This window comes from Bubalus kerabau, chromosome 20 (genome assembly GCF_029407905.1).
Source record: "Bubalus kerabau isolate K-KA32 ecotype Philippines breed swamp buffalo chromosome 20, PCC_UOA_SB_1v2, whole genome shotgun sequence".
In the NCBI taxonomy this organism is placed as follows: domain Eukaryota; kingdom Metazoa; phylum Chordata; class Mammalia; order Artiodactyla; family Bovidae; genus Bubalus; species Bubalus kerabau.
The window spans coordinates 45,548,950-45,575,749 of NC_073643.1; the positions used below are offsets into that span (position 1 = coordinate 45,548,950).

Below are 26,800 nucleotides of genomic sequence, written 5' to 3' on the forward strand. Positions count from 1 at the left end.
ATTATACACAAACATTTAAAATACGTAAATTGTAAATAAGGAAAATGCTGAAACAAGTTCAGAACTAAACCCCTTCTGTCTTACTCTTAAAACATCAGATCCATATTTCTCAGTACCCCTGTGACAAGGAAAGGAAACTCAAAGCACTGAGGCTGATGCGCAAAGGCGGTAAGACGGCTGGAGGGAGATGCTGCACACTGGAGGTGGTATCATGCTTCTTGGCATTTGCTTCACATTTAATTGGAAATGCTAGGTGGGCTCTGTGTTATTTTTAATAGTTATTATTCTTATTATTTAGTATGTGTTCATAATACTAGTGTACATTATCCATTTTTAAACATTTCAACAAAACAAAATTATAGTCAAAATTTTATTATCTTGTGTGGAGTTAATTCCTTCTTTAGGATTCCCTGGATATTTTAGGCTGCAGCTCTGTAATTCAAAGAAAATGTAGGTGCAGCTTCCCAGTGAATCAGGACCATAGGGACAGTCATTTTTGATAATTTAGTCAGAGCAAAATGTTTGGCCTCTCTTACATGAAAAATTGGTTCTGGTTTGCCATGGCTATGTGCATGAGTCCTCAGAGGAAGAGTTCACCTCACACGATCAACCTCCTGGTAAAGCATTTTATTCCAGGAATGAAATGTTTCATCTTTTAAATTTCTTGAATACAGCAGTGAAGTAAAGAGACCATGTTTCCAAACAGAATTAAACCACATGTAAAAAACAAGGGGAATGTGCCAGACTGTCTTATGATCAAGTATTTATAGTAAAGCTATTAATGGAATAGTCACTACTGGGGAGTGGAGATCCTAAATATAAATGAAAATTCTGATGTGCTAATCCTTAACAGTGAAAACTTCAGTGCTGTCCTAGAGGATATCACAAAAGGTAAAACGTCTTTGGTATGTGATCAAACCTATTCTATGTTAAACCTGAAGTGTTCTTTTAAAGCCATTGAGATATTGCCTAATAAAATATACAGGGGCTTTCCCCCACTATTGCAGTTAAATGTTATATTATGAGAGCACATTTATTCCTATAACATGTTTATTTTTAATATTTACTAAAATACTTTTAGCATAATACTCACTGCATGTAGGAATGATATTCTTTTGAGTGAATGCTATAATCACTGAGAAAAACGCATAAGCTAAGTTTAAAATAGATCAGTATGAACATTTTCATAGTTACAATGGTACTGACTTAAGTTTTATGTGAAAACTTGTGTTTCCTGAGTAAGCTTTTAAGTAGATGGTTACTCATGGAAAATTTCTAATTTATGTTGAATCTGTGGCAGTTCAGAAAACTCTTTGGAGTTTTCGAAAAAATTGTAAATGAATATTTTGTGTTCTAAATTTTGCAATTTTTCATTTATCAATCCTATGATTTAGTTTTCTGAATTTCATTTATAATTTTTATTGGTTGATAATCTGTTTCCACAACTGGAAAAATATTTTTAATTCATTTTGACTTTAAAGTAAATCTGTCTGCATTCCACATGGATAATTACACCAGTGATGAAGACATCGATGATGACTTTGACACGCAGCTCATCATTCAACAGAGTTTACAGGATAGTCACAAGCCAGGAACTGCACAGCAGTCACCTGAGGATGAGAGGTAATGGTATCTCTTTGGCAATGCATTATAGGTATTCAACAGTTGAGACTTTGTCATAAGCATGATGATAGTGTTATGACAAAAACAGAAGAGAGAGTCAGAACTCAAGGAGCTATCGTTTAAATAGTATCTACGAGACGATGTCTGACCAGACAGGAGAAATTAGAAAATAATTCAGAATTTAATTAGGCAGTAAAGAAAATAGTTGGAGGAGGTTAGTTACAAATACGGGTGAGGAGAGGCAGACTGGAAATCAAAAAGGAGAAACAGAGGAGAATTTGAAGGGCTAGAAAACCCTAATGCATCAAGGAAATGTATAAATCCACCAAGACACCACAAGTTGTTGTCAGTCTTAGTGGGGTGGGTGGGATAGGGTAAAGTCTTGATTCAAATCAGAAGGAATAATTGTGTGAACTTAAACCCAGAAGAGACTACCCCTTGGGAAGGGTACAGATTCAGAGTTCTGATATGACAGCACTAGAAAAGGACTCCATGGACCCCTCTTCTTATTCTATCCCTTCCAACTTGTGGTAAGATGTGATGGCCACAACTGGAGAATTGCCCTGGATATTGCCTTTGGGTATCTGCAGCCAAGCACACCTAGTCAAATGCTGTCTGGCTGGTCAGCAGTTTCAAGCCCCCGAGTAGTTATCAGGGGTGATAAACCGTTTGCTTGGGATGGTGACCTCTATTTGCCTGCTGGAGGTAAAATGGGATAAATGTGTTTTAACTCCAAGAGATTTTAAAATTAAATGTAGAGATGTTGAAGTTTATCAAACCTACAGTTGGGTTTTTTTATTTTTTAAAGTAACACTCACTTGGAGTGATTGTGTGCCACACTTTTGAGCATTTCATAAATATTAACTCATTTAAATTTTAATTCTCATTACCTCTCTATGTGGTAGGTACTATTATTATCCCCACTTAGAGGTGAAGAAACTGAGGCATAGAGAAATTAAGCGACTAACCCAAAGTCACAGAGCTAGTAAGTAAAGAGCCAGACAGCCTGGCTTCAGAGTCTTTGTTCTTTATCACACTATTCCTACACTTTTGTGTTAAATTTAGAAACAATCTTTAAAATAATCTTTAAATAGTTAAAAGTTTTGTAAAGAAATTGGATTTCATTGGATTACCTGTTGTATTAACCTTGTGATTAACTTTGAAGTCATGATTTTACATTGAAAGGTAAAAGAGATTTTAATTAAGAGTATTGAAATGTTTCAAAGAAATTAAAATTGACTATAGTTATACATTTCAGTTATTAGATTTGAAAGAATTGTATGATACTTAGCAAAGTTTACTGATTTGATCAGGTACTTGAAGGAATTAGGAAACAAGCATATACTTGAGACAGGAGGAATAAAGCGCTCCCCCCCAACAGAAAGATGTCCAGTCCTAATCCCCAGAATTTATGACTATGTAACCTTATATGGCAATGGAGAATTAAGTTTGCAGATGGAATTAAGATTGCTGATGATAGGGAGATTATCCTAGGTTATCCAGACAGGCCCAATGTAATCACAAGGGTCTTTAAATGTGGAAGAGAGAAGCAGAAGAAAGAGATCCTGAGAGATATCTGGGTAGAAGGACATGGCCCAACATTGTTAGCTTTGATGATGGAAGAAGGGGTCAATGAACTAAGAAATGCGGGTGGCCTCTAGAAGCTGGAAAATGCGAAGAAGTGGATTCTTCCGTAGAGCCTTCAGAAGGAACACTACACTACAAACACATTGACCTTGGTCCAGTAAGACCCATTCTGTACTCCTGAACTGCAGAACATAATAAATTTGTCTTGTTTTAAGCCACTCAGTGTGTGGTAATTTCACACAGCTGTTATAGAAAACTAATACAATGCTAAATCAATAAGTACAGTTTTAAATGTTTAAGAGAATTTGGTTGACCAGATTGTAAGCAGGACAGATTGTCTAAGGGAATTTATTTTCTTCAAGCTAGATTCATTGAATAATCAAAAGAAAAATGGAAAGGTGATAATTGTTATTTACTAGATTTAAAAAATAATGTAAGATCCATAAACTGTTCTTTCTTTCTTTATTTTTTAATTTTATTTTATTTTTAAACTTTACATAATTGCATTAGTTTTGCCAAATATCAAAATGAATCCATAAACTGTTCTTTAAAACTGTAAATATTTTAATAAAAATATTACTTAAAAAACTGCTAATAGTGTTTTTTGAGCACAGGTTCTGACCATGAATATTTTTTTTAAATCTTACACCACGATTATTTACTTTTTTAAAAAAATAATTTTTGCTAAACTCAGTGACACTATAGAGTGGTGATTTAAATTTTAATGTGATAATATGACATTTCTGTCCTAGACAGCTTTGATTCAGTTCAGCAAGTATCGATTGAGGGCCAACTGTGATCTGGGTTCTCACAGTTCTTGCCCTAAAGAAACTGATGAGGAAGACATATGAGAGAGGAGTTTCTTTGGAGCACATAAAGGGTTTATACTACGTTTTGACGTATTTCTATTATGCCTCAGTTATGGCCTCATTATAAGTTTACTCCTGGTTAACTACTATTGCCTTTACCCTTTCCTTTTGCTTTATATCCTTTTTTCCTCAGTTTTGGAATTTCACATGTATTTTTTTCCCCTGCAGCTTTTTGAGTGCTTACTATAAGAAGATAGTTGAAACAATAGAGACAGTTAAGTACTCTTCTTATTCTATCCCCTTCAACTTGTGGTAAGATGTGATGGTGACAACTAGCAGCATGTTCCCTCTGAGTTCAGGAGCCTAGAAACAGGGTCTCCCAAATGCCGAACACTGTGGAGTCCACCGCTGGTTGTCAGGAGTCTGGTATGGGCTTTCCTGAGAGAAACTACTTCAGCACAACTTAGCAAAGAGCTCCTGGGCTCCTTGGTGAACAGAACTGTTTTCTGTATGTAATAAGATGACAGGTATTCACAGACCCAGGTGATATGGAATGCTAGATGAAAGATCTTACTGCTTATCTCCCTGCGTGTGTGTTAGTTGCCTAGTCATGTCTGACCTTTTGTGACCCCATGGACTATAGACTGCCAGGCTCCTCTGTCCATGGAATTTTCCAGGCAAGAATACTGGGGTGGGTTGGCATTTCCTTCTTCAGGGGATCTTCTGTACCCAGGGATCGAACACAGATTTCCTGCATTGCAGGCGAATTCTTTATTGTCTGAGCCACCAGGGAAGCCCTGATTTGCCCTATGCGATTTACATTTGTCTTTCATAAAAGGCGGTGCCAGAATTTCATTCTCTCATGCACTAACCTTGATGATGGAATTCAGAAGCGGTATGGGCTGCCTTGTACGTGTGCCAAATGTGAATATGTCCTCATTTGACATACTAATAGGTAAGGAAGATGTATTGTCACAGTTGACCAAGTACCATTCAGCTTTTGATGAAGCAGATGAGAAAGGCTGGCTTCCTCTCCATAAGGCTGCAGTACAATTAAATAAGAACATTTTGGAAATCACCCTGAAAGGTAAACTCCCTTTACAACTCTTCTTTGATGCTTCTGAGAAATACGTTTAAAATTTATTTTCATATTTTAATCTCTGTGGTCTAATTGGATTTATTTCAGCCTCAAAACTCAGTGTGTGGGAGCAAACCACCCACAATGGTGAGACGCCACTGTTTTTGGCTGTCAGTAATTGCCTCTTAGAAAACGTGAGTTTTCTCCTTCTCAATGGCTGCAATCCAAATACCAAGAATGTTGAAGGCAATTCACCTCTTCTTACAGGTAAAGTAACACCTTGGCTCTGGAGAACAGTCTGTGGCCTGTGTCTCCTCTAGACCCAGGGGCTTCACAGGCAGTCTTTGGGTGCATAGTTGCAGCACTGTCACTAGTCCCAGCTGACCACATGTGGTATCTGACTCCCAAGAAGCTTTGTATAGACTGGCTTGCGAGGTGAGGCAAAGTGTCTGCCCAGTTATGAGCTGGTTGTTTGCCTGATACCCCAGTTGAACAAGTTAATCTTGGCATAAGAAATATAGAAGAGGAGCAGAGTAGGAAGAAGCAGCCAGTGTTTGGGTAAAGTCGGCAGATTAAATATGAATGACTAATTTTGCTGCCTCCTGAGTCTTCAGGAGAAGTACAGTTCATTAAATGTTTTAAAGGGTTAAGATACAGAAGAATGGGAAGACTGGAAGAGGAGACAAGAGTAACATGATTTTTAAAAATCAGAAGAGCAGATAGATCAATGATTAATAAGTGACAAGAAAGCCAAATCTTAAATTGGAGTGGGGAAAGCCAAAAACCAGGGCAGTTGTATCAAAAGGCCTGAAAACTGTTGGCTATAGTTAACTCCTGGAACACAGGGATGAAGAACAGCAGCTAAAATAGAAAGTTTGATTGAAAACTACTAAGAAACCAGTACTCAGGTATCTAGATTACTTCTCCCAATCTACCCTGCTGGGTCAGATTCATCCCCCACCCCAGCAAAATTTTGGAGGTTTATTCTCTGAATAGTGTAAGCAAAGGTTCTCAGGACTGGAGATTATTAGGCAAGGGCAGGAATACTGGATTTGAAACACTGGAGGAATTAAGCAAACACCAGTTGAGATCCCCCAGCTCTCCTCCACCAAATTCTAGAAAGCTGGCAGCTAGAACTTCACCCTCCAAGAGAAGGCTTCTCTGATTAGCTCAAGGAGAAAGAACTAAAAATAGTGAAATTGGAGGTTGCCCAACAAATGGCCCAGGCATATCAACCTTCAGTTAAGTCAGTGTTTAGAATTTCCAGTCAGATTTTTAGTTTCCAATTCTTAATCATGAGCAGATATCCAAGGACTATCTGAGAAAGGTCTCCAACAAGCAAAGATAAACAACTTGGAAGAAACAGATTATTTAGGGAAAATAAAATGTAAGGGAAAGTTATCATTAATTTTCTCAGAAAAATCAATGAAAGTTAATAAAATATCAGGATACTACTAAAAAAAGAACAAATAACATTCTTGAAAATTAAAAATATGGTAGAAATTTTAAAAAATGCTGTAAGATAAAGTTATGTAAGCTTTATCTCACATAACTGAAGAAAAGAAATGAAAAATAGGAAAGAAAAATAACTAAGAGAACTAGGATGACCTTTGAAGAAGGGCAACATGTGAATAACAGAAATAGTAGAAAGAGCACACAAGGTGGCAGTATGCCATCAATGAAACAGGTCAAGAGAGCGACTTCCTAAAACAAAGGACATGTGTTTCTAGAATGAAAGGGCACAAAGTGCCAACTCCATGATTTAAAAAAGACTCAATACCCTTGGGTACGCCATATTTCTAGTCTTAGAGCAATTATAGCTCTATATATCGGAGAAGGCAATGGCACCCCACTCCAGTACTCTTGCCTGGAAAATCCCATGGACGGAGGAACCTGGTGGGCTGCAGTCCATGGTTGCTAAGAGTCGGATGCGACTGAGCGACTTCACTTTCACTTTTCACTTTCATGCATCGGAGAAGGAAATGGCAACCCACTCCAGTGCTCTTGCCTGGAGAATCCCAGGGATGGGAGAGCCTGGTAGGCTGCTGTCTACGGGGTCGCACAGAGTTGGACACGACTGAAGCGACTTAGCAGCAGCTCTTTATATGGCACATTATAAATGGTGGTGAGCAGGATTCATCCTGATTCAGTGTCTGACACCTATCAAGATTCCTCAGACACAGTTGGTGCCAACAATTAGTGAATGGATAAATTAAATTCTAGAATCTTAAAGGACTAAAGATTATCATCCAAATGTGAATTAACAGCATAAATGCATAAATACCAGTTAGAGAATTTGGTTTACAAAGTGTGAGGTTAAAAATTATTTCCTAATTATAGCTTTTTTTGTTTTTCTTTATGTAAAGCAACTACAAACATTCCTGGGGCTGTACTGGATACTTAAGTTCCTATTTTCTTGAGAACATAAAGATGATATATGAAAACCTTGTTTTTCAGCCCATAAGTAGCCAATAGACAATGAATAATTGGTCATGACTTAAAAGCAAGTAGCCCATATTGATTAAAACACTATTAATATTACTTAATATGTGCCTTATTTTTTTCCTAAGCACAAATTGTTGGCACATGGAGGGCAGGTAGGAAGAACTCCTTAAGAAGCCTGAGGGAAACTAGCTGATCAGATACTCTGGCCTGAATTTCCTGTTGAACATGACGCCTCCCTCACTTCCAATTTCCCAGCTGTTCTACAGGACTCCTATGATATGGCCTCCTTGCTGATCAGCCATGGAGCCAATGTCAATCTGTTGTGTTCCAACAAGAGGACAGCGCTCCACGAAGCAGCCAAGCTGGGCAGACGGGACATAGTGGCACTCCTGCTGGCTTCCGGGGCATACCCTGACCCACAGAGCTCCTACGGATTCACTCCTCTTGCTCTTGCTGCCCAAAGCGGACACACTGAAATCATGGAACTCTTACTGCAGAAAGGCAAGATTTTTCTATACAGTCAGCACACTTTTACTAAAGGGTAACATGGCCAAAGTGTTCTCCTCTTCACTGAGAGCTTCAAAGTAATAGAAGTTAACATTTCATTTAAGCTTAATATTTCATGAAAGTACATGTTAATACATTAGCTACTGAAAAAAACCTAATATAGGGATTGAATACTTCTTACTTGCTCTGAAGTAGATTCCCTGAAATTTCTAGGCTGCAGTTTACTCTTCTACTTAATGTTCCCTGACCATGTTAAGAGGATGGTTGCTTTCTGTTTAATTTTTGTGTGTGACTGTTCTTTTTTAGATTCATAGAATGAAAGACTTCACAAAATCCTTTATATGTTTTCTCTGCTTGAGCTAAGTGATGAGGCAGTCCAATTTGTTACCAGATGAATTATTAGGAAATTCTTCCTGATTTTTTCTTTTTGAGTCCTAGTTCTCTCTAGTAATAAACAAACTGAGTGAAGGGGAAAGAAGGCAACTTACATATGTTGACTACTTTCTCAACACCAGGTATTAAGCTGCTTATTTTATCTCAGACAATCTTCCGCAAACCCTGTGAGGCAGGCATTATTCTCATTTTACCCTTGAGAAAAGTGAGGCTCGACAATGGTACCGGTTGCACGACTTCCCTTCAACACATTGTCTCCTGCCACCGGTGCTGTAGCTATGGACATCTTAGATCTTGGTTTAACTCGCAGAGACCCTGGCTCAGAGAACTTTGGCATTTACTGTCTTTGAGGAGACCCCCCCATTGATGACACTGTGAGACGAAGCAGTTTATTATCTAAAGCTTTTGTTCAAAGAAGCAAATCTTTCCCAAGATTTCATTAAGTTCCAATATTAGAATTATCTTCTTTATTCTCCTCCCCATTTGTGTCCAGAAGCCTTATTTCTTTCTCTAACAACAGATGGTCCTGGTTTCCAATTTTCTAGACTGCACAGAACAACTTTCTGCTTTTTCAGTTCAGTTCAGCCACTCAGTCGTGTCCGACTCTTTGTGATCCCATGAATCGCAGCACGCCAGGCCTCCCTGTCCATCACCAACTCCCGGAGTTCACTCAGACTCACGTCCATCGAGTCAGTGATGCCATCCAGCCATCTCATCCTCTGTTGTCCCCTTCTCCTCTTGCCCCCAATCCCTGCCAGCATCAGAGTCTTTTCCAAGGAGTCAACTCTTCGCATGAGGTGGCCAAAGTACTGGAGTTTCAGCTTCAGCATCATACCCTCCAAAGAAATCCCAGGGCTGATCTCCTTCAGAATGGACTGGTTGGATCTCCTTGCAGTCCAAGGGACACTCAAGAGTCTTCTCCAATACCACAGTTCAAAAGCATCAATTCTTCGGCGCTCAGCTTTCTTCACAGTCCAACTCTCACATCCATACATGACCACTGGAAAAACCATAGCCTTGACTAGATGGACCTTTGTTGGCAAAGTAATGTCTCTGCTTTTGAATATGCTGTCTAGGTTGGTCATAACTTTCCTTCCAAGGAGTAAGCGTCTTTTAATTTCATGGCTGCAGTCACCATGTGCAGTGATTTTGGAGCCCAAAAAATAAAGTCATACACTGTTTCCCCATCTATTTGCCATGAAGTGATGGGACCAGATGCCATGATCTTAGTTTTCTGAATGTTGAGCTTTAAGACAACTTTTTCAGTCTCCACTTTCACTTTCATCAAGAGGCTCTTTAGTTACTTTTCACTTTCTGCCATAAGGGTGGTGTCATCTGCATATCTGAGGTTATTGATATTTCTCCCGGCAATCTTGATTCCAGCTTGTGCTTCTTCCAGCCCAGCATTTCTCATGATGTACTCTGCATATAATTTAAATAAGCAGGGTGACAATATACAGCCTTGACGTACTCCTTTTCCTATTTGGAACCAGTCTGTTGTTCCATGTCCAGTCCCAACTGTTGCTTCCTGACCTGCATATAGGTTTCTCAAGAGGCAGGTCAAGTGGTCTGGTATTCCCATCTCTTGAAGAATTTTCCATAGTTTATTGTGATCCACACAGTCAAAGGCTTTGGCATAGTCAATAAAGCAGAAATAGATGTTTCTCTGGAACTCTCTTGCTTTTTCCATGATCCAGCGGATGTTGGCAATTTGATCTCTGGTTCCTCTGCCCTTTCAAAAACCAGCTTGAACATCAGGAAGTTCATGATTCATATGTAGCTGAAGCCTGGCTTGGAGAATTTTGAGCATTACTTTACTAGCATGTGAGATGAGTGCAATTGTGCGGTAGTTTGAGCATTCTTTGGCATTGCCTTTCTTTGGGATTGGAATGAAAACTGACCTTTTCCAGTCCTGTGGCCACTGCTGAGTTTTCCAAATTTGCTGGCATATTGAGTGCAGCACTTTCACAGCATCATCTTTCAGGATTTGAAATAGCTCAACTGGAATTCCATCACCTCCACTAGCTTTATTCACAGTGATGCTTTCTAAGGCCCACTTGACTTCACATTCCAGGATGTCTGGCTCTAGGTCAGTGATCACACCATCGTGATTATCTGAGTTGTGAAGATCTTTTTTGTACAGTTCTTCTGTGTATTCTTGTCACTTCTTCTTAATATCTTCTGCTTCTGTTAGGTCCATACCATTTCTGTCCTTTATTGAGCCCATCTTCACATGAAATGTTCCCTTGCTATCTCTGATTTTCTTGAAGAGATCTCTAGTCTTTCCCATTCTGTTGTTTTCCTCTATTTCTTTGCATTGATTGCTGAGGAAGGCTTTCTTATCTCTTCTTGCTATTCTTTGGAACTCTGCATTCAGATGCTTATATCTTTCCTTTTCTCCTTTGCTTTTCGCTTCTTTTCTTTTCACAGCTATTTCTAAGGCCTCCTCAGACAGCCATTTTGCTTTTTTGCGTTTCTTTTCCATGGGGATGGTCTTGATCCCTGTCTCCTGTACAATGTCACGAACCTCATTCCATAGTTCATCAGGCACTCTATCTATCAGATCTAGTCCTGTAAATCTATTTCTCACTTCCACTGTATAATCATAAGGGATTTGATTTAGGTCATACCTGAATGGTCTAGTGGTTTTCCCTACTTTCTTCAATTTCAGTCTAAATTTGGCAATAAGGAGTTCATGATCTGAGCCAGTCAGGTCTTGTTTTTGCTGATTGTATAGAGCTTCTCCATCTTTGGCTGCAAAGAATATAATCAATCTGATTTCGGTGTTGACCATCTGGTGATGTCCATGTGTAGAGTCTTCTCTTGTGTTGTTGGAAGAGGGTGTTTGCTATGACCAGTGCATTTTCTTGGCAAAACTCTATTAGTCTTTGCCTTGCTTCATTCCGTATTCCAAGGCCAAATTTGCCTGTTACTCCAGGTGTTTCTTGACTTCCTACTTTTGCATTCCAGTCAAGGTCTTGTAGGTCTTCACAGAACTGTTCAACTTCAGCTTCTGCTTTTTAGACTTACCTAAATCCTTCCTATCATATAAGGAGAGGCTAGTTCCCAATCAATGGCCATAAAACATTTCAAGTAAAATGTTATGAGTGCTGTCAGAGATGGCTCAGGTCATTAGCTGGAAAAACAAAGTAAACACTGGATCCTTCATCTGCAACCTTTTGTGTAGATCATTGATTAAAATATAAAGAAACAAGAGAAGCAACAGATTTTAAATCCTTAACCTTAAACAAACAAACAAACCAGTATGGGTTGACCTCAGTGAGGGGGCGTCTCCCTTAGGTAAGCCCCTTTACAGTCATTTGCACATGGCTACTAAATAACAGAGCCAGGCTTTGACCCCACAACTGTCTCATTCCAAATCACATTAGCTTACCACCCTGCATTGCTAGACTGGTAACACAGCATCATCATAGATATAGGCCCCGGGTCTGGTCCACCTGACATGAATCCTGACTATCTTGCTGACTAGTTGTGCATCTCTGGTGAAGTAATTTAATCTCAATGAAGCTGAGTGTCTTCATCTTTAAAATGAAGATGTTAGCATCTACCTCCTAGGGTTGTTGTGAAGTTTAGAAATTACTGTATACATAAAGGAACTAGTGCATAGTGAGTACTCATTACATGGGGACTTATTAGACACTTCTTAAAGCATTCTAGAACTGGGGTTCTGGAGCAGCCACTTTATATTCTAATGATTATGGAGTCCACACTAAATTAAAGTCACCATGGTTTTTTTTTACATGAGCTGTGAAGGGGACCAGAGTGTCCTCCTTTTCTTTTGTCCATTCGAATGCTACTCTTTGTTGAAAGCCCATTTTACTCAGAGGCCTTCCAAAACTGACCCAAAATTCATCTCTCCTTCCTTCACATCCTAGTCCCACTTACAGCCCCAGCCCTGAGATCTTCAAGAAGACAGCCTGTGTCTATACTCTTATTCCCCACACCATTCACAGAGCACTTAACTTACAGGGTACTGTACTATATACCCTTTTAACTATCAGCAGTCTCCAACTTCAACTAAGAACAGCTAGTGTCTCTTAGTATGCACAGTCTCCTAGAAACAAATTAAAACAGAACAAATATCCCTTTCCACCATAAGATCTTCATTAGATTCATGGTGACATAGTTCAACAGGATGGTTAGTGCCATCTTATATGTGTGTTATGAGGTAAGCAAGCATTTGTATGCAGGTCTGAAAATAAAACCTATAAAATTATTTCTCCTGGGATTCTTAAGTTAGAAACATGTAGCTTATAAAATTACTCTGAAAGCCAACACGTGTATTTATACTTGAGAATACTTAAGCAATACAGTGAAAAGACTCTTTGCATACCATCATTCTTTTTCCTCTTAGGAGCTAATGCTCTTGGTCAGGCCTCTGACTCTTCTTCCATCTTACTTGAAGCTGCTAGCGGAGGAAATCCAGACTCTGTGACTCTCTTGCTAGAGTATGGAGCTGATGCCAACGTCCCTAAGAATTCAGGTCACCTGCCCATTCATGTAGCAGCTGACAGAGGTCACTTGTTGTAAGTTCAACCACACTATTGCTAATAGAAATAGTAATAGCTATGGGATTGGGGGGGGTGGTTTCTGGGAACTTGATATTCTTCATCTCTGATCCTCCAACTTCAACACCCCTTTTTAAATTAAGAAACTCTTGACCAGCTAGGAATTGGTAAATTCAGATATCCTCTGTAGCCACTGAAGAGACATAAAACTATCTTATTATCAGGTCACTTGGCAATGCAGGGAGCCTTGTGTCTCACTGGGATAATTCTGAACTTTTTATTTAGACCTGTAACTTTACCTGGTATCAGAGATTTTGCATGCAGGAACTATGCCTTGTTTTTTTTGTTTTTTTTTTTGGTTGGGGTGTCTAAATATTACCTGATACTGATACCACCCAGTGCTAGTATAAAGCAAGTACAAACAGGTCAATGCTGCATCTTAACAAAAAAATTTTAGTGCACTTTGAAATTCTGTCTCAGAGCTCTGAAGATTTTGGTTCCCGTTACTGATTTTGCTGCCATTAAGCGGAGTGGCATCAGTCCAATTCACTGTGCAGCAGCAGGAGCACACCCCAAATGTCTGGAACTTCTCATCCAGGCGGGATTTGATGTGAATTTCATGCTCGATCAGAGAATCCGCAAACACTACGATGACCACAGGAAGTCGGCTCTGTATTTCGCTGTATCAAATGGTGACGTCTCTTCAGTTAAGCTGCTTCTGAGTGCTGGAGCTTTGCCTAATCAAGACCCAGTTAACTGCCTCCAGATAGCCCTCAGGATGGGCAATTACGAGCTGGTAAGTCTGCTGCTACGGCACGGGGCGAACGTTAATTACTTCTGCAGAGTCAACCCTTTACATTTCCCATCGGCACTGCAATACACACTGAAAGACGAAGTCATGCTCAGGATGCTGCTGAATTACGGGTATGACACAGAGCGATGCTTTGATTGTCCTCATGGAGACAAAGCTCATCCTTTCTATGCTTTTGAAGGCTGGACGTCTACAGTTATCAAAGATACAATGGTAAGTACCACCACAGCAGCTGTCACCCGTGTCGTTACTATTGGTGGCCCTGAACTACAGCAACAGATAAAATTCCATTCTTCCCAGAAGCTCTGGTTGGAAAGATTTTAATATGATAAATATATGATAAACCTGATGACAGAAAGATGAAAAAAGTACAGAAACAGTTTGGAGGAAAAAGTGATTTAACTCTACTCGGGGGATTTCACAAATGAAGCAACATCTGCACAAGGTTGTGAAGAATGATTGCAGCCTTACATGATCGCAGTTATGCTTTTGCTTTGAAGAAGTGAGTTATCTAGCTAGAATGTTTCTGGGTTCCCTGTACTCTAGGTTTTTGACTCTAAACCATTTGATTAATGATTTTCTTTTCTGTTACTTTCTGGTGAAAAAAGAATCCCAGTAAATGTTGCTGACTTCCCTCTTCTTGAGACATTTTTCTCTTTGCTTTCATCACACCAGTCTCCTACTTTCCCCCTGCCTAACTGGTCACTTCTGTTTTCCCCAACTTGAGCCTTTCCCCTGATTTTTCAAATAGCTGCCACCCTTCAGGCCTCATCTCAAGTGCTACCTCTTCAGAGGCCCTTCCCTACCGATCTTATTTAAGGTAGTTCTGCTTCCTAATCATTCTCTTTAATGCTTTTATAAACTTTTACCAGTTTATAAAGTTTTATAAACTTTTACCAGTTTCTGAAATTCTTTAATATTTTACTGATTATCTGCCTTCCCTACAAATACATGAATGTAAGCTTTTGTTCACCACCTTCATCAGCTTACAGATCTATTCTCAGGTAGATGTACTATAAATACTTGAATTCATATTGTTAAAATCTGAAAATATAATGAAAAAAATCTTTGGATCAATTCTGAAAAATAAAAAGCAAATATTTTAATATTGTATGTTACTTTTAAGTTATAATTAATGAATGACTTGGTTAATTTAGGTAATATGTCATCTTGTATGGCTTCCTGAATTTTCATATAGTATTATTTGCCTTCTTACATGGGCATCTTATCTTGTCTGCTGCTGCTAAGTCGCTTCAGTCATGTCCGACTCTGTGCGACCCCAGAGACGGCAGCCCATCAGGCTCCACCGTCCCTGGGATTCTCCAGGCAAGAACACTGGAGTGGGTTGCCATTTCCTTCTCCAATGCATGAAAGTGAAAAGTTAAAGTGAAGTCGCTCAGTCATGTCCGACTCTTAGCGACCCCACGGACTGCAGCCTACCAGGCTCCTCTGTCCATGGGATTTTCCAGGCAAGAGTACTGGAGAGGGGTGCCATTGCCTTCTCCGCTTATCTTGTCTAAGGACATGTAAATCACATAAAGGTAGAAACTATCTTACACTTCAAGTATCAGGGTGGGACTATGTTATGAATGATAGAAAACCCCAAATAAAGGTGGCTCTAATAAGATGGCTTATTCCCCTTTCATAAAATAAAGGCAAATGTAAATAGTGTTCTAACTGGACAGTTCCATGATTCACAGGAGAAACCCACACCCACACTGCAATGAGCAGGATGACTGGCAGGAAGGAGTGCACGCTTTGCTCTTCTGTAACATTCTGGGAGTTGCTCACACTTCCACTGACATCCCATTGGCTAGGACAGTCAGGTGGCCACATCTAGATGCAAGTGAAGCTGGAAATGTAATCTTTATTCCAGACAGCAGTGTGGGCAAACAAAGGGGTAATAAATATTATCTAACAGTCTCTTTTAAATCCTCATTGTATCTTACAAAGTTCAGGAGAGTTAGTAGTAAATATTTTTCCCAATGATCCCCTAGAAGAGCAAATGGCAACCCAATCCAGTATTCTTGCCTGGAGAAACCCAGGAACAGAGGAGCCTGGAGGGCTATAGTGCATAGGTTTGCAAAGAGTTGGACACAACTGAAATGACTTAGCACGCATGTATGCATTTTTCCCAATGTTAAGAGTCAAGAGATATTTTCTTGTTCGACACCTTCGTTTGTAAACGAAGAACCTGAAACCTTTGGTTTCTGACTCTGAGTGCAGTGTTCTTTTGATGACTATGTTAAAACACAGATACGTAAGTTTTTCATTTACTTTCATGGTTCTGATTTTCTTCCTCAGTTCTGTGAAGTAATAACTTTGTCGTGGCTGCAGCATCTCTCTGGGAAGGTTGTTCGAGTGATGCTTGATTATGTTGACCAAGTTAGGATCTGTTCAAAGTTGAAAGCTGTGCTCCAAAAACAGGGCCTCTGGTCAGAAATCCATTTTATCTTGAGTAAGTTTCTTTCTTGAACATTCTTACCAAAAAATACTAATTGAACTCTTGTTTTGCAGAACATTGTTCTCTTCAGTTAAAAGCTTGACCTGAAGAAACCAAGAAAAAGACTATTCCTACCAAAAAAATGTTATTGTATATACTTAATGTGTACTTATTAACCATTTCCCAATAGATGAAATCTGTTACATAATTATTTATTATATAGGCAGATAATAATTTTCTTTTGATCCCATGGAACACCATAGAGACAGGAATTAAAAACTATGAAATGGGGCTTCCCTGATAGTCCAGTGGTTAAGAATCAGCTTGCCATTGCAGGGGACATGGGTTCAATCCCTGGTCAGGGAACAAAGAACCCACATGCCGATATACCGCAACTACTGTGCTACAACAAAATAAAGATCCTGATAGGTGCAAAAAAGACTCAATGCAAGCAAATAAATATTTTTTTAAAAAACCAACTATGAAATGGCACTAAAAACAGGGATGAGAAAATGCTAAGATCTAAGACTCTAAAGGATAGTAAATGACCCTTCAAACAAAACTGTAGCACCTAAGTCAAACTAAGAAGAATTTCTTTTATCTAATTTCCCCCCAGAGTCTTTAGTTTTTAGCCTGACCCCGAGGGGCAGGACAGGGGGTTAATACATGTAGATGTAGGAGCTTTAGGTCTCACAGGCCAGACCTACAATTGATGCCAGTCTTTGGAATCTAACATGACGTGGTCTGAAACCATAGCTACAAGATTTGCAATGAGAAGTGAAAAGCTACTTCCCAATTTGGTCACAACAAAGGAAAATCTTGGTGGCTTAAGTATAAAATACATTGGCTAAGATCACTGAAAAATCAATCAATTCTTATTCCTTTTGGATAATGTGCCTCTTTTGCATTTTAGCAAACCCTCGCTCTCTTAAACATTTGTGCCGCCTCAAGATCCGGAAATGTATGGGACGTTTACGTCTGCGCTGCCCCGTCTTCATGTCATTTCTTCCATTACCCAATCGTCTAAAGGCATATGTACTTTACAAAGAATACGACCTTTATGAACAAGGAATTTTCACAGGAACCTGGTAATCAAACTATTCTGGATGAAAAGGTACAGATCTGCAGATGTCTTTCTTAAAATTTGACTTGTATTTCTCACTTTACCTGGCGACTAAAATCTCAATGCAGTCTAGGTTCTTCAGAGAGTCACTCTGAACATAGCCTCTCAATAGATGGCTAGCATTCTGAAAGGCAGTTTTATAAAAATAAAACCCAAAGTAAAAATTTCAACTAAGATTATCAGTTCTAATGCTATATTGATCTTACATTAAATGTATGAATTCATATTTTTATATGCCCAAAATAATAAATGCTACCTTTGATCAGATCAGATCAGATCAGTCGCTCAGTCGTGTCCGACTCTTTGCGACCCCATGAATCGCAGCATGCCAGGCCTCCCTGTCCATCACCAACTCCCGGAGGTCACTCAGACTCACGTCCATTGAGTCAGTGATGCCATCCAGCCATCTCATCCTCTGTCGTCCCCTTCTCCTCCTGCCCCCAATCCCTCCCAGCATCAGAGTCTTTTCCAATGAGTCAACTCTTCGCATGAGGTGGCCAAATAATTCAAGATAATTCTTAATAGTAATACTTTTTATAGAGAAATACATATATAAAACGCCTTAGTGACTACAATGAATAAAGTATTGACCCAAGTACATGATCCTAGAAATTAGCTGTTCCTGTACAGAAGTCCCAAGACCAGCTTAGTGTCTGTTTATGTGTAGAGTGCAGTACTGAGGTAATTCAGCTGAAAGAGAATCTTCAATTGCAGTTTCATCATTAATGGGATACATGTATTCCTTCTTTCCACAAAACCCTGGCTAGGCGTTACCATTTATTGGTTCATGTGATCACTGGAATAAAAACTAAAAGTGTTTTCAAATGGATGATGGTTTATGATTTCTACACTGAGTCCAGTCCCATAGACAGAGAGGAGTGGCTCACTGGTAAAAGCAGTTATAGATATTAGTTTACAATTTTGTTTCTGTATATTCTGTGTTGCATTTAAATACAGGTTTCTGGATGTGGAAGTGAGGAAAGAAACTGAGAAGACATTCATTCAGCCGCACCTGTGTAACATCATATGGCACATCAACACAGAGGACAGAGGGGCACGATTAAGGCCACAGGCCCAGTCAGTTATAGCTTGATGTTTATGTGTTCAGTCTTAGCATACATTTTTTTTTTTTTTTTGGCATAATACAGTCCTTCTTACGGAAACTGAAGCAGTATGATTTCCTTCTGATGTAGGGATTCATGGCTATATAGACTATTTCAGTAAGTACAGACTTAAAATTACTTTTATAATATAGTTTTCACATAGAAAATTTGCAAAACTAGCTGGCATGAATAGTTTTTTTATTTTTTTAATCAAAGTGTGGTGTCTGTTTATAAATGAGTGCTAGATTATATGTATGTTCATATACAAATATATTTAGGATATACATGCATCTAGATAAATTATATAATTCTAAAGTTAATTTCATCTACTCCCTGGACCTCCTACGAATGTATACATTTCATAAAATTCAAAACAAATTAAAACAGAAACTGCCAGTAGAACAGAACTTGGTGAATGTTATAGGGAACCACAGAGAGCACAGCGGATGTATTTTCATTAGTATTACAACTACAGGCCCAGCCCACATAAGCTGGCATACACAATAACCTGGTCCTTTAAACTACAGGAATTCCTTTGAATAGGACCAAGCACAGCAAGTATACACTGTAACATGTCTAGGGTAATTACTGAAAAGTCCAGGAAAAAAGTCACTAGATTTGATACTATTTCCCCATGAGTGACATTTTTCCCCCATTTTAGTTGTTATGGGATTGCAATAGAGTTAGATGTGTAGTAGTATCATAAAAGATTAAGAAAAAGTCCATTTGTTTTATAAGCATCATTTGAAATTACTCGGAGCAATAAAATTCAGAGTATATACCACATATTTCATACAAAAAAGACTATAAAAAATCATGGACTTTATTATACATTAAAAATCTCCTAACAGCATATTTCCTGAAGCCTTATCAGGAATACTTATTTTGACATAATGAAAAAATAAGTTCTCCACTCCACATGTATACCACCATTACATAAAGTCAGGTTCTTCAAACTTAATTCTAAAGAGAAATGTAGCGTAATTTTTAATTGCATATACACGATTAATAGTATCAGTGAAATAAGAATTAACCAATTCACTTACATTACAAAATCACCAAATATACAAAGCGGTTTTGCACATTAGTTATAACTTACTCCCCGGTTCTCATATTAACCTAAGTAAATTACATATGAGTACAGCCACAAGAGATTAGTTAAAAAGTATAATATAGTTCCAGTTTCAATTTTTTATGTAGTATTAATTACTATGGAAGAAAAAAAAATCTCATGAAAGAAGAGTAAGCCAAACTTGCTAAAAATAAAGTCAAAGACTTGCTTGCTACAATCAGTGTGTTTGAATATTTAAAGTACAGTTTGAATGCTTCGGAGACTGTTATCAAAGTCAATGTTAATATTTTAATTTTATTAATTTGGGTGACAGATTTTGCAAAACATAGGCTCTTAGTCTGTCAGCATGTGTAAGAGGATTCAACTCAAATACTTGCAGTTCCTATACATAACTCAAAAAGAACTCAGATGCCTTTACCACACATGATTACATGTGACATAGAATGGTATAAACACCCCAATATCCTTTTCTCAAGCATAAAAGTAACATAAATTTACAACCTCTATACTGTGGAATCTGAGAATTCTTTTGAAATTAAACCCAAGGAAATTGAAATTAAACACATGACTATAATCATTATAGTCATGGCAAAAACTAGACTGGGGACTACGTTCAAGATAACAGTTTCAGTTCCTTGTTGGCAAGTTTTCTCAATTTTACAAGGGGGAAGGAATAATTAGTTTGCTATCTATTGACTTCATTACCATAGTTATAAAAGTACGGTTGACACAGGAAGCACGAGTGCCTAGCAGAATTAGGTAGACTTAATTTCTTTCCTTTTAAAGAATCCGTTTTGTTAATGTCTAAAAACCATTAAATGCAAGTTTGAATCTGAGAAAGATATCCCAAAATCTAATGCTGTTACCACCAAGAGCATCCAAAAGCTTGAAGGGATTTCAAAGGGGAACAAAGATCAACTTGAATGAATGAAATGAAGTCGCTCAGTCATGTCCGACTCTTTATGATCCCATGGACTGTAGCCCACCAGGCTCCTCGGTTCATGGGATTTTCCAGGCATGAATTCTGGAGTGGGTTGCCATTTCCTTCTCCAGAGGACCTTCCCGACCCAGGGATCGAACCCGGGTCTCCCGCATTGTAGGCAGACGCTTTACTGTCCAAGCTACCAGGGAAGCCAAAAATCCATGGGGAGCCTTCTTTAAACAGAACATAGAATTTATTAAAGTTGATGCTTAAGTATCTGCCATAATGGAATAGTTCACATGGTTCTACAGCAATGAAACAGAAGTTGAATCATCTAACATTGTTAAGCCCACACATGACTTCTGATTGGCATTGGAATGCGCTCTGGTCTGACCTACGGGCATGAGTGTGTTATTGTAGAAATTCCTAACAAGATTATGACTTAAGAAAAGCCACAAGTTTGTCCAGCATGCCTAAGTCTCAGTACCTTTACCTTTCATCTACATTTTGCCCGAGAGCGCTCACCAAGGGCAACGCTTTGCTACCATGCAAAGCACCAGCCTGGTTAACCCTGTCTCCTGATGCTGACCACCTTCCTTGCATGGTGGCTGACAAGTTACACCTGAACTAAGTGAGGTGGCAACCTTATAGTATAAACAAAAGACTTACTGAGACAAAAAGCTTACTAATCCTCAAAAACGTCTTAAAAGCAGGATGTGCCATGGCTAACCAAATGCTGATCACAGAAGATATTTCAATTTATACAAAAAGGAATGATGCACAAACTACTGTGAAAGCGTTCCCTTTAAGCAAGGACAAAATAAACTCTTTTCAAAAAGTATTCCGTAAATTTCTACTTTTTTACTGTATGTTTTGGTAACATAAGGCTTCAAAATAATGATTATTAAGTAATCATTATTCCCATTTGGTACATGGCTAAAAAAAACACCACAATCCTATATATAATTATCTATTCCATTCCTACAGAAAACAGTGTATATACATTGTGAAACAGCTGAGAACTATATGCCATTTCTGAATCAGAACTAAGAAGAAAAAAACTATGTCAAATAACAAAAGGCTTTTTTCCTTGTAAAATTAGTGGCTAATCTCTTGAAAATTTTAAATATATGACTATGTAAAATATTTTATTCAATATATTTAACGTGGCTATATGTACTTTTACATGTGAAACACAGGAACATAATTTCTATCAGCAATGTTAAAAATCTGAGTTAAAAAAAAAAAATCAAGTTCTGTCATAGAATTAGGCAGTAGAGAAGTGTCATTTTAACCTTGGCACCAGGTTAAAATCCTTCCTGGGTTGACTCTCCTCGACCAAGCACTCAATTGCTTTTCAGGCTTTCATGGAATTAGACCTTTTACTATACTCATTTAAAGAGGATAAGTATTTACAATAATTAGTGCAAATTATTCTCTGCTCACATATTATTTGCCTACACGGATATAAAGTGGTGATCAGTATTTTATAAAAACATGGAATTATGAAAATACTGTGGGTATCGGTCTGAAATTTAAAAGATTACATTTTTAAACTAAATTCTAGGAATTTTTACTTTAAGCAGGAAACATAATTGCTATAGAACTTCTTTCTAAATGTCCCTTGATTTTCAATAAAAATTATTTCACACAATGCAGAAAATACAATGTATTTATCCTGTAACAATCTTTACATGTTAAATCCTAATCTAAAACTTATTTGAACAAAAAAAAATTCCCTTTAGTAAATTCCAAAATCTTATTTTAACCATTACTGCTCTGCAGCAATAATTCAAGTCCCAACCTGAGAACTAAGAATGTGATAATAAATGCCAAGGGCTGTAGCAATCTTGAAATGAAAACACTTAAGCTTCTTTCCCACTGGCATCAGGTATAGTCCATCAGAGAAATGCGAGCAATCCAAGAAAACGCCCTGAAATCTACAGTACCACCTGCCACAATTTGAAACTTTAAGTCTAAAACCTCTACTTTGTAAAAGTCCTATTGCACATTGTTAAAATATTGGCAAACTTGAAAAATCTTCTATATAAGGATTTTAAACCTATTCAGTCAAAAGCTTCCTCACTGCCAGCAAAATGTTCCTAATGAAAGAGAGGGAGCATATCCATGAATATCTGAAGCTGAAGAATAAATGATTTCTTATGGTCATAGCCAATTACGATGCAAGGTAATAAGTTCACAATTGGAAGGAAGAAAAGGCTTGAGCAACTGTAATTCCTCAGCAATCTACTTCAGGGATATGAACAGGTTTCTTTCAGACATGTGGAATTTAAAGTTACTGCATAGTATATTACTTCTCAGGGAAAAAAAATCAACGCAAACCTAAGTTATCAAGGTCAATATTAGTTTAAAAAATGAAGTTAAAGAAGCAAATACAAATTTTAGTCTCCTTGATAGTTCAACATTGTTGTTACCTTGTGCCATTCTACCACAGAAATTGTCAACAAATTCCAAGGGGGGAGAACTATCAACCAAAAAGCAAGGATAAGTTTATGCTTCTGACTCTCTCTTCTTTCCTTCTTCTCCCAAATCACTCTCTTCTGACTGGCTACTGCTAAGGACAACGAACTGCCCCTCGCTACTGGCTTGGTTTGGTCTACTGGAAGCAGCTATCAACCGACTTTGTTCTTCTAAGTCCTATTGGAAAAGACAGAAAAGAAACTGAGTTAATTTATATGCAATCAAATGGAAAACTAAGCAGTTAAATACATACTTGAGAACAACTTCCATACTTTTGTCATAAATATGTATGCATAATTCTGGCAACTTACTGAAAACAAAGACTACACACACCAATGTTAACGCCGAAGTATATTTTGACACCATTCCAGAAATCCTATCAAAGTCAACATTTTATCATCTGCATTTTTACAGTTAACAACTTACATTCAGGCCATTATTATCTCTCACTATAAACTAGAGAAAGTATATACAGACATACATACTTTAACTACCCTTGATGAAAGCCATACATATCTCCTCTCAAAAAACCAGCTTTGAGGAGACAACCTTCCAACCTTCACTGGAATATTTGTTTGCTAAATAGCAAGTCACACTAGAAGAGGGTGACAGAGGATGCGATGGTTGGATGGCATCACTGACTTAATGGACATGAGTTTGAGCAAACTCCGGGAGATAGTGAAGGACAGGGAAGCCAGGCATGCTGTAGTCTGTGAGGTTGCAGAGAGTGGGACATGACTTAGCGACTGAACAACAAGAAGTCACACTACATGTCAATATAACTATAATGTAAACATTGTATCAGAAGACAGATGTCAGGAATTCCCTGGTGGTCCAGTGGTTGGGACTCTGCGCTCTCACAGCTGAGGGCCCGCCCGGGTTCATTCATGGTGGGGGAACTAAGATCCCACAAGCCGAGCAGTGAAGCCAAGAAGACAGATGTCATCCTTTTCTGCTATGCTGTGAATCATGTTTATGACGTAGCTAAGCGAGTGGAAATGGAAACTTCACTTGAAAATTCCAATATGAAAGTCACAGTGCTGAATTAAGGAAACTCTCTGTAAACATCATACCTGGTCAGAGAAGATCTAGACATTAAGACTGCATACCTTCTCAATTTGTTTTTGTTTACTGAGTTCTTTCTGTTGCTTCTCTTTTACTCTCTCTATTTCTTTTTGTTTTTCTGATGCCCTGCGATCCTGAAGAATAGATGAATACAACTGATGAATTAAATATGCAATAACTAACTTTTCAATTAATATTACCTTTGTAACCTTTCAAATTATTATTTGCATTTATATGAGAAAGCACACCAAAAATTTACATCCTAATGTTAGCCATTTATCCAAATTCTAAATGCTATATATCAGCAATAGCATCTATTGTTAACTTTGTATAGCAAAATCATTTTTATTTACTTGTTAATATGAAAGCTCTTATATTACTTGAGTTAATATTCTTGGATAATTAAGTATCTTAGATTCTTACCAGTTCTGCATGCAATGCTATCTGTTTTGCCAATCCAACAGAATCACAAATCTAAAGGGGGAAAATTAAGAAAAACTCAGACAGTTCATACATCAAAGTGATAATTTCAAGTATCCAAATGGCTGATATAACTAGTTTCATAACTCATTATAATACACTTTTTCAAACAAAAGTTGATTTAAGAATGTTCCAGCCCCAAAACCAAGCCTCTGTGTATTTTCTTCAGTCTGTGAGCTCCTACCATTGGCTCTCACATTTTTCAAGTCCCTCACTTCTTATTATCTCAGATTCATCACTAAGATGGTAAAGCCGCAAAGAACAAAGCAAGCAGCTACTGCTGCTATTCTAAGCTGGAGATGTTTGGAAATGGCTGATTATGGGAATATTTTGGATTCCCAAGACAAGTTAATGAAGCCAGAAGATTGCAACAGCTCTCAATGGCCAGGAAGACACAGGTCTGTGGAGTCAGATAGCCTAACCCATCAGCTCAGCTCTCTTCAAAACAATAGGCTTTGGTGAAGCAACTCAGTTGGACTAGACAAAGTTTGGGAGTTTTATCCAGAAATCTTAGTAAGAACTTTGACACATATTTCACAATAGAAACACATTTTGAAAAGCCAAGTACCTTTTCACCCTCGTTGTTTGATTCAAATATGTAACAGACTGATGACAAATTGCTTTCACTTCTCCCTCCTGATGTCCGAAGAACAAATCCAAAAAGCCTCTTATTTTCCTGATGTGTAGCATACAGAACTACATTGGGTAATGGAAACTGCACAGAAAACATCAGAAGCAAACGTGAGATTTTTTCAGACCATTGTAACAGCACTTCTATATATGACAAACTCACGTACTTAGTTATTAAATAGCATAAACAGAACATTAGAGTCAATCATTTTTCTTAACAGAATGGTAATCCAAGAACAAACAATCTCACATTTGGTTTGGATTGCCAAGAACATTAAAAGGTTGTCGAATACTGAATTCATTAGTCATTTACACATTTTACAAAGTCAAATTCAGTAATAAATATGGTCTCTGTTATTAAATGATTAAGCAAGCACACACCTGCAGCTATTTCAAACTAGATAATTATAAAATAAACTCAACCATGCTGGCCTTTTAATTCTTTGTTAGTTTCTTTGTTAGTCACTCAGTCGTGTCCAACTCTTTGTGACCCCATGGACTGTGTAGCCCACTAGGCTCCTCTGTCCATGGGATTTTCCAGGCAAGGATACTGGAGAGGGTTGCCAGTTCCTTCTCAGGGGATCTTTCTGACCCAGGGATCTTCCTGACCCAGGGATCTTCCTGATCCAGGGATCAAATCCAGATCTCCCGCACTGTAGGCAGATGCTTTACTATCTGAGCTACCTTCTTTAGTGTATGCTATATGCTCCCTAACTGACGGATAAATATAAATACTAAATGTCACACCAGACTGCACTGATTCTTTCAACTACATGGAATGTTACAACTTTTTTTGGAGAGATGGCCATAAACTCAATTATAACCACCTAAAAATCAATCATAATTCATGCTTCCATATCCAAATATACAGAATCAGGATTATCAGATGTAAGATGTGTATATGTACAAAGACACTTAAAGCTTTAAACATGCAGAACTCACCGTGAGCCTTGTAACTTGTGTCTGTGGATCAATTAACCTATAAATAAATAAATAAAATTTAGGGGAAAATGTTAATTATGCTAAAATTATGTAAATATTTTTCCCCACAGTTTTTTGAGGGACAGATTACTACTTACTTTAAACAATCACAAGTGACTAATAAATGTGATTCTGTCATACGAAAGATGTTATGGATGGCTCGGGCAGCTAAAATTTGGCGCATTGTTTCATAAACAACATCTGGATTGTCATCTGATTTCACCTCCATAGAACCAAGGAATCGGACAATAAACAACTGATGAAGAATAGACTCTACAACAAAACAAGGTACATTATGTAATTTTAAATCCCACATTTCTTTTCCTAGGGAATTAAATACAATGCCTTCTTTAGGTTTTCCAGTGAAATATTCACTCTAGCAGAAGCACTCAGAAATAACTCCTAACTACAGTGTTCATGTTACAGAAAAAGTAAGATCTCAAATTCCAACAGCAAAAGATTATGCTTCAGCAACTGGTGATTCTGAGTTAAAAGAATTCCTTTTACTATTCTGACAGCTTTACTGTTAGTTTGAAATTATATCAAAGTAAATAAGTATGGGAAAAAGAAAAAAAAAAATTATGCTCCAGACCCAGAAGAAAACAGCTGTTAGGAAGGTCAAAGGATATCTTATACAATGAGAATCTGACTATGAGGTCAAAAGTATGATATTCTATAATTTTGTGTGAATAATGAAATCTTAAGTCTGAGTAAGTTC

The 26,800-nt window shown here is 37.9% G+C and overlaps 2 protein-coding genes across 7 annotated transcripts in view; one reads left to right on the forward strand and one right to left on the reverse strand.

Moving 5' to 3' along the window:
• The first annotated feature begins 770 nt into the window (after positions 1–770).
• Positions 771–26,280, forward strand: ASB14 (ankyrin repeat and SOCS box containing 14). Of its 6 annotated transcripts, none has more exons than XM_055558254.1 (13): positions 771–891; positions 1,482–1,623; positions 4,248–4,292; positions 4,973–5,106; positions 5,206–5,364; positions 7,798–8,043; positions 12,818–12,989; positions 13,452–13,995; positions 16,087–16,240; positions 17,139–17,339; positions 18,306–18,568; positions 23,026–24,869; positions 26,154–26,280. In XM_055558254.1, exons 2-10 carry the CDS (start codon positions 1,502–1,504, stop codon positions 17,315–17,317), a joined length of 1,755 nt encoding a protein of 584 aa, XP_055414229.1. In that variant the 5' UTR covers positions 771–891; positions 1,482–1,501; the 3' UTR covers positions 17,318–17,339; positions 18,306–18,568; positions 23,026–24,869; positions 26,154–26,280. The 6 variants fall into 6 exon arrangements, with proteins under 6 accessions (XP_055414229.1, XP_055414232.1, XP_055414234.1 ...); XM_055558257.1 differs by having other exon boundaries at positions 18,497–18,568; XM_055558259.1 differs by having other exon boundaries at positions 13,452–13,767.
• Positions 19,240–26,800, reverse strand: part of APPL1 (adaptor protein, phosphotyrosine interacting with PH domain and leucine zipper 1) — a 34,522-nt gene continuing 26,961 nt past the window's right edge. The window contains exons 17-22 of the mRNA XM_055558253.1: positions 26,181–26,355; positions 26,044–26,080; positions 25,040–25,186; positions 24,415–24,465; positions 24,036–24,125; positions 19,240–23,103 (exon numbers count right to left, since the gene is read on the reverse strand). Coding sequence (XP_055414228.1) covers positions 22,957–23,103; positions 24,036–24,125; positions 24,415–24,465; positions 25,040–25,186; positions 26,044–26,080; positions 26,181–26,355 — 647 coding nt within the window. The 3' untranslated portion in view covers positions 19,240–22,956. The remainder of the gene's footprint in view (positions 23,104–24,035; positions 24,126–24,414; positions 24,466–25,039; positions 25,187–26,043; positions 26,081–26,180; positions 26,356–26,800) is intronic.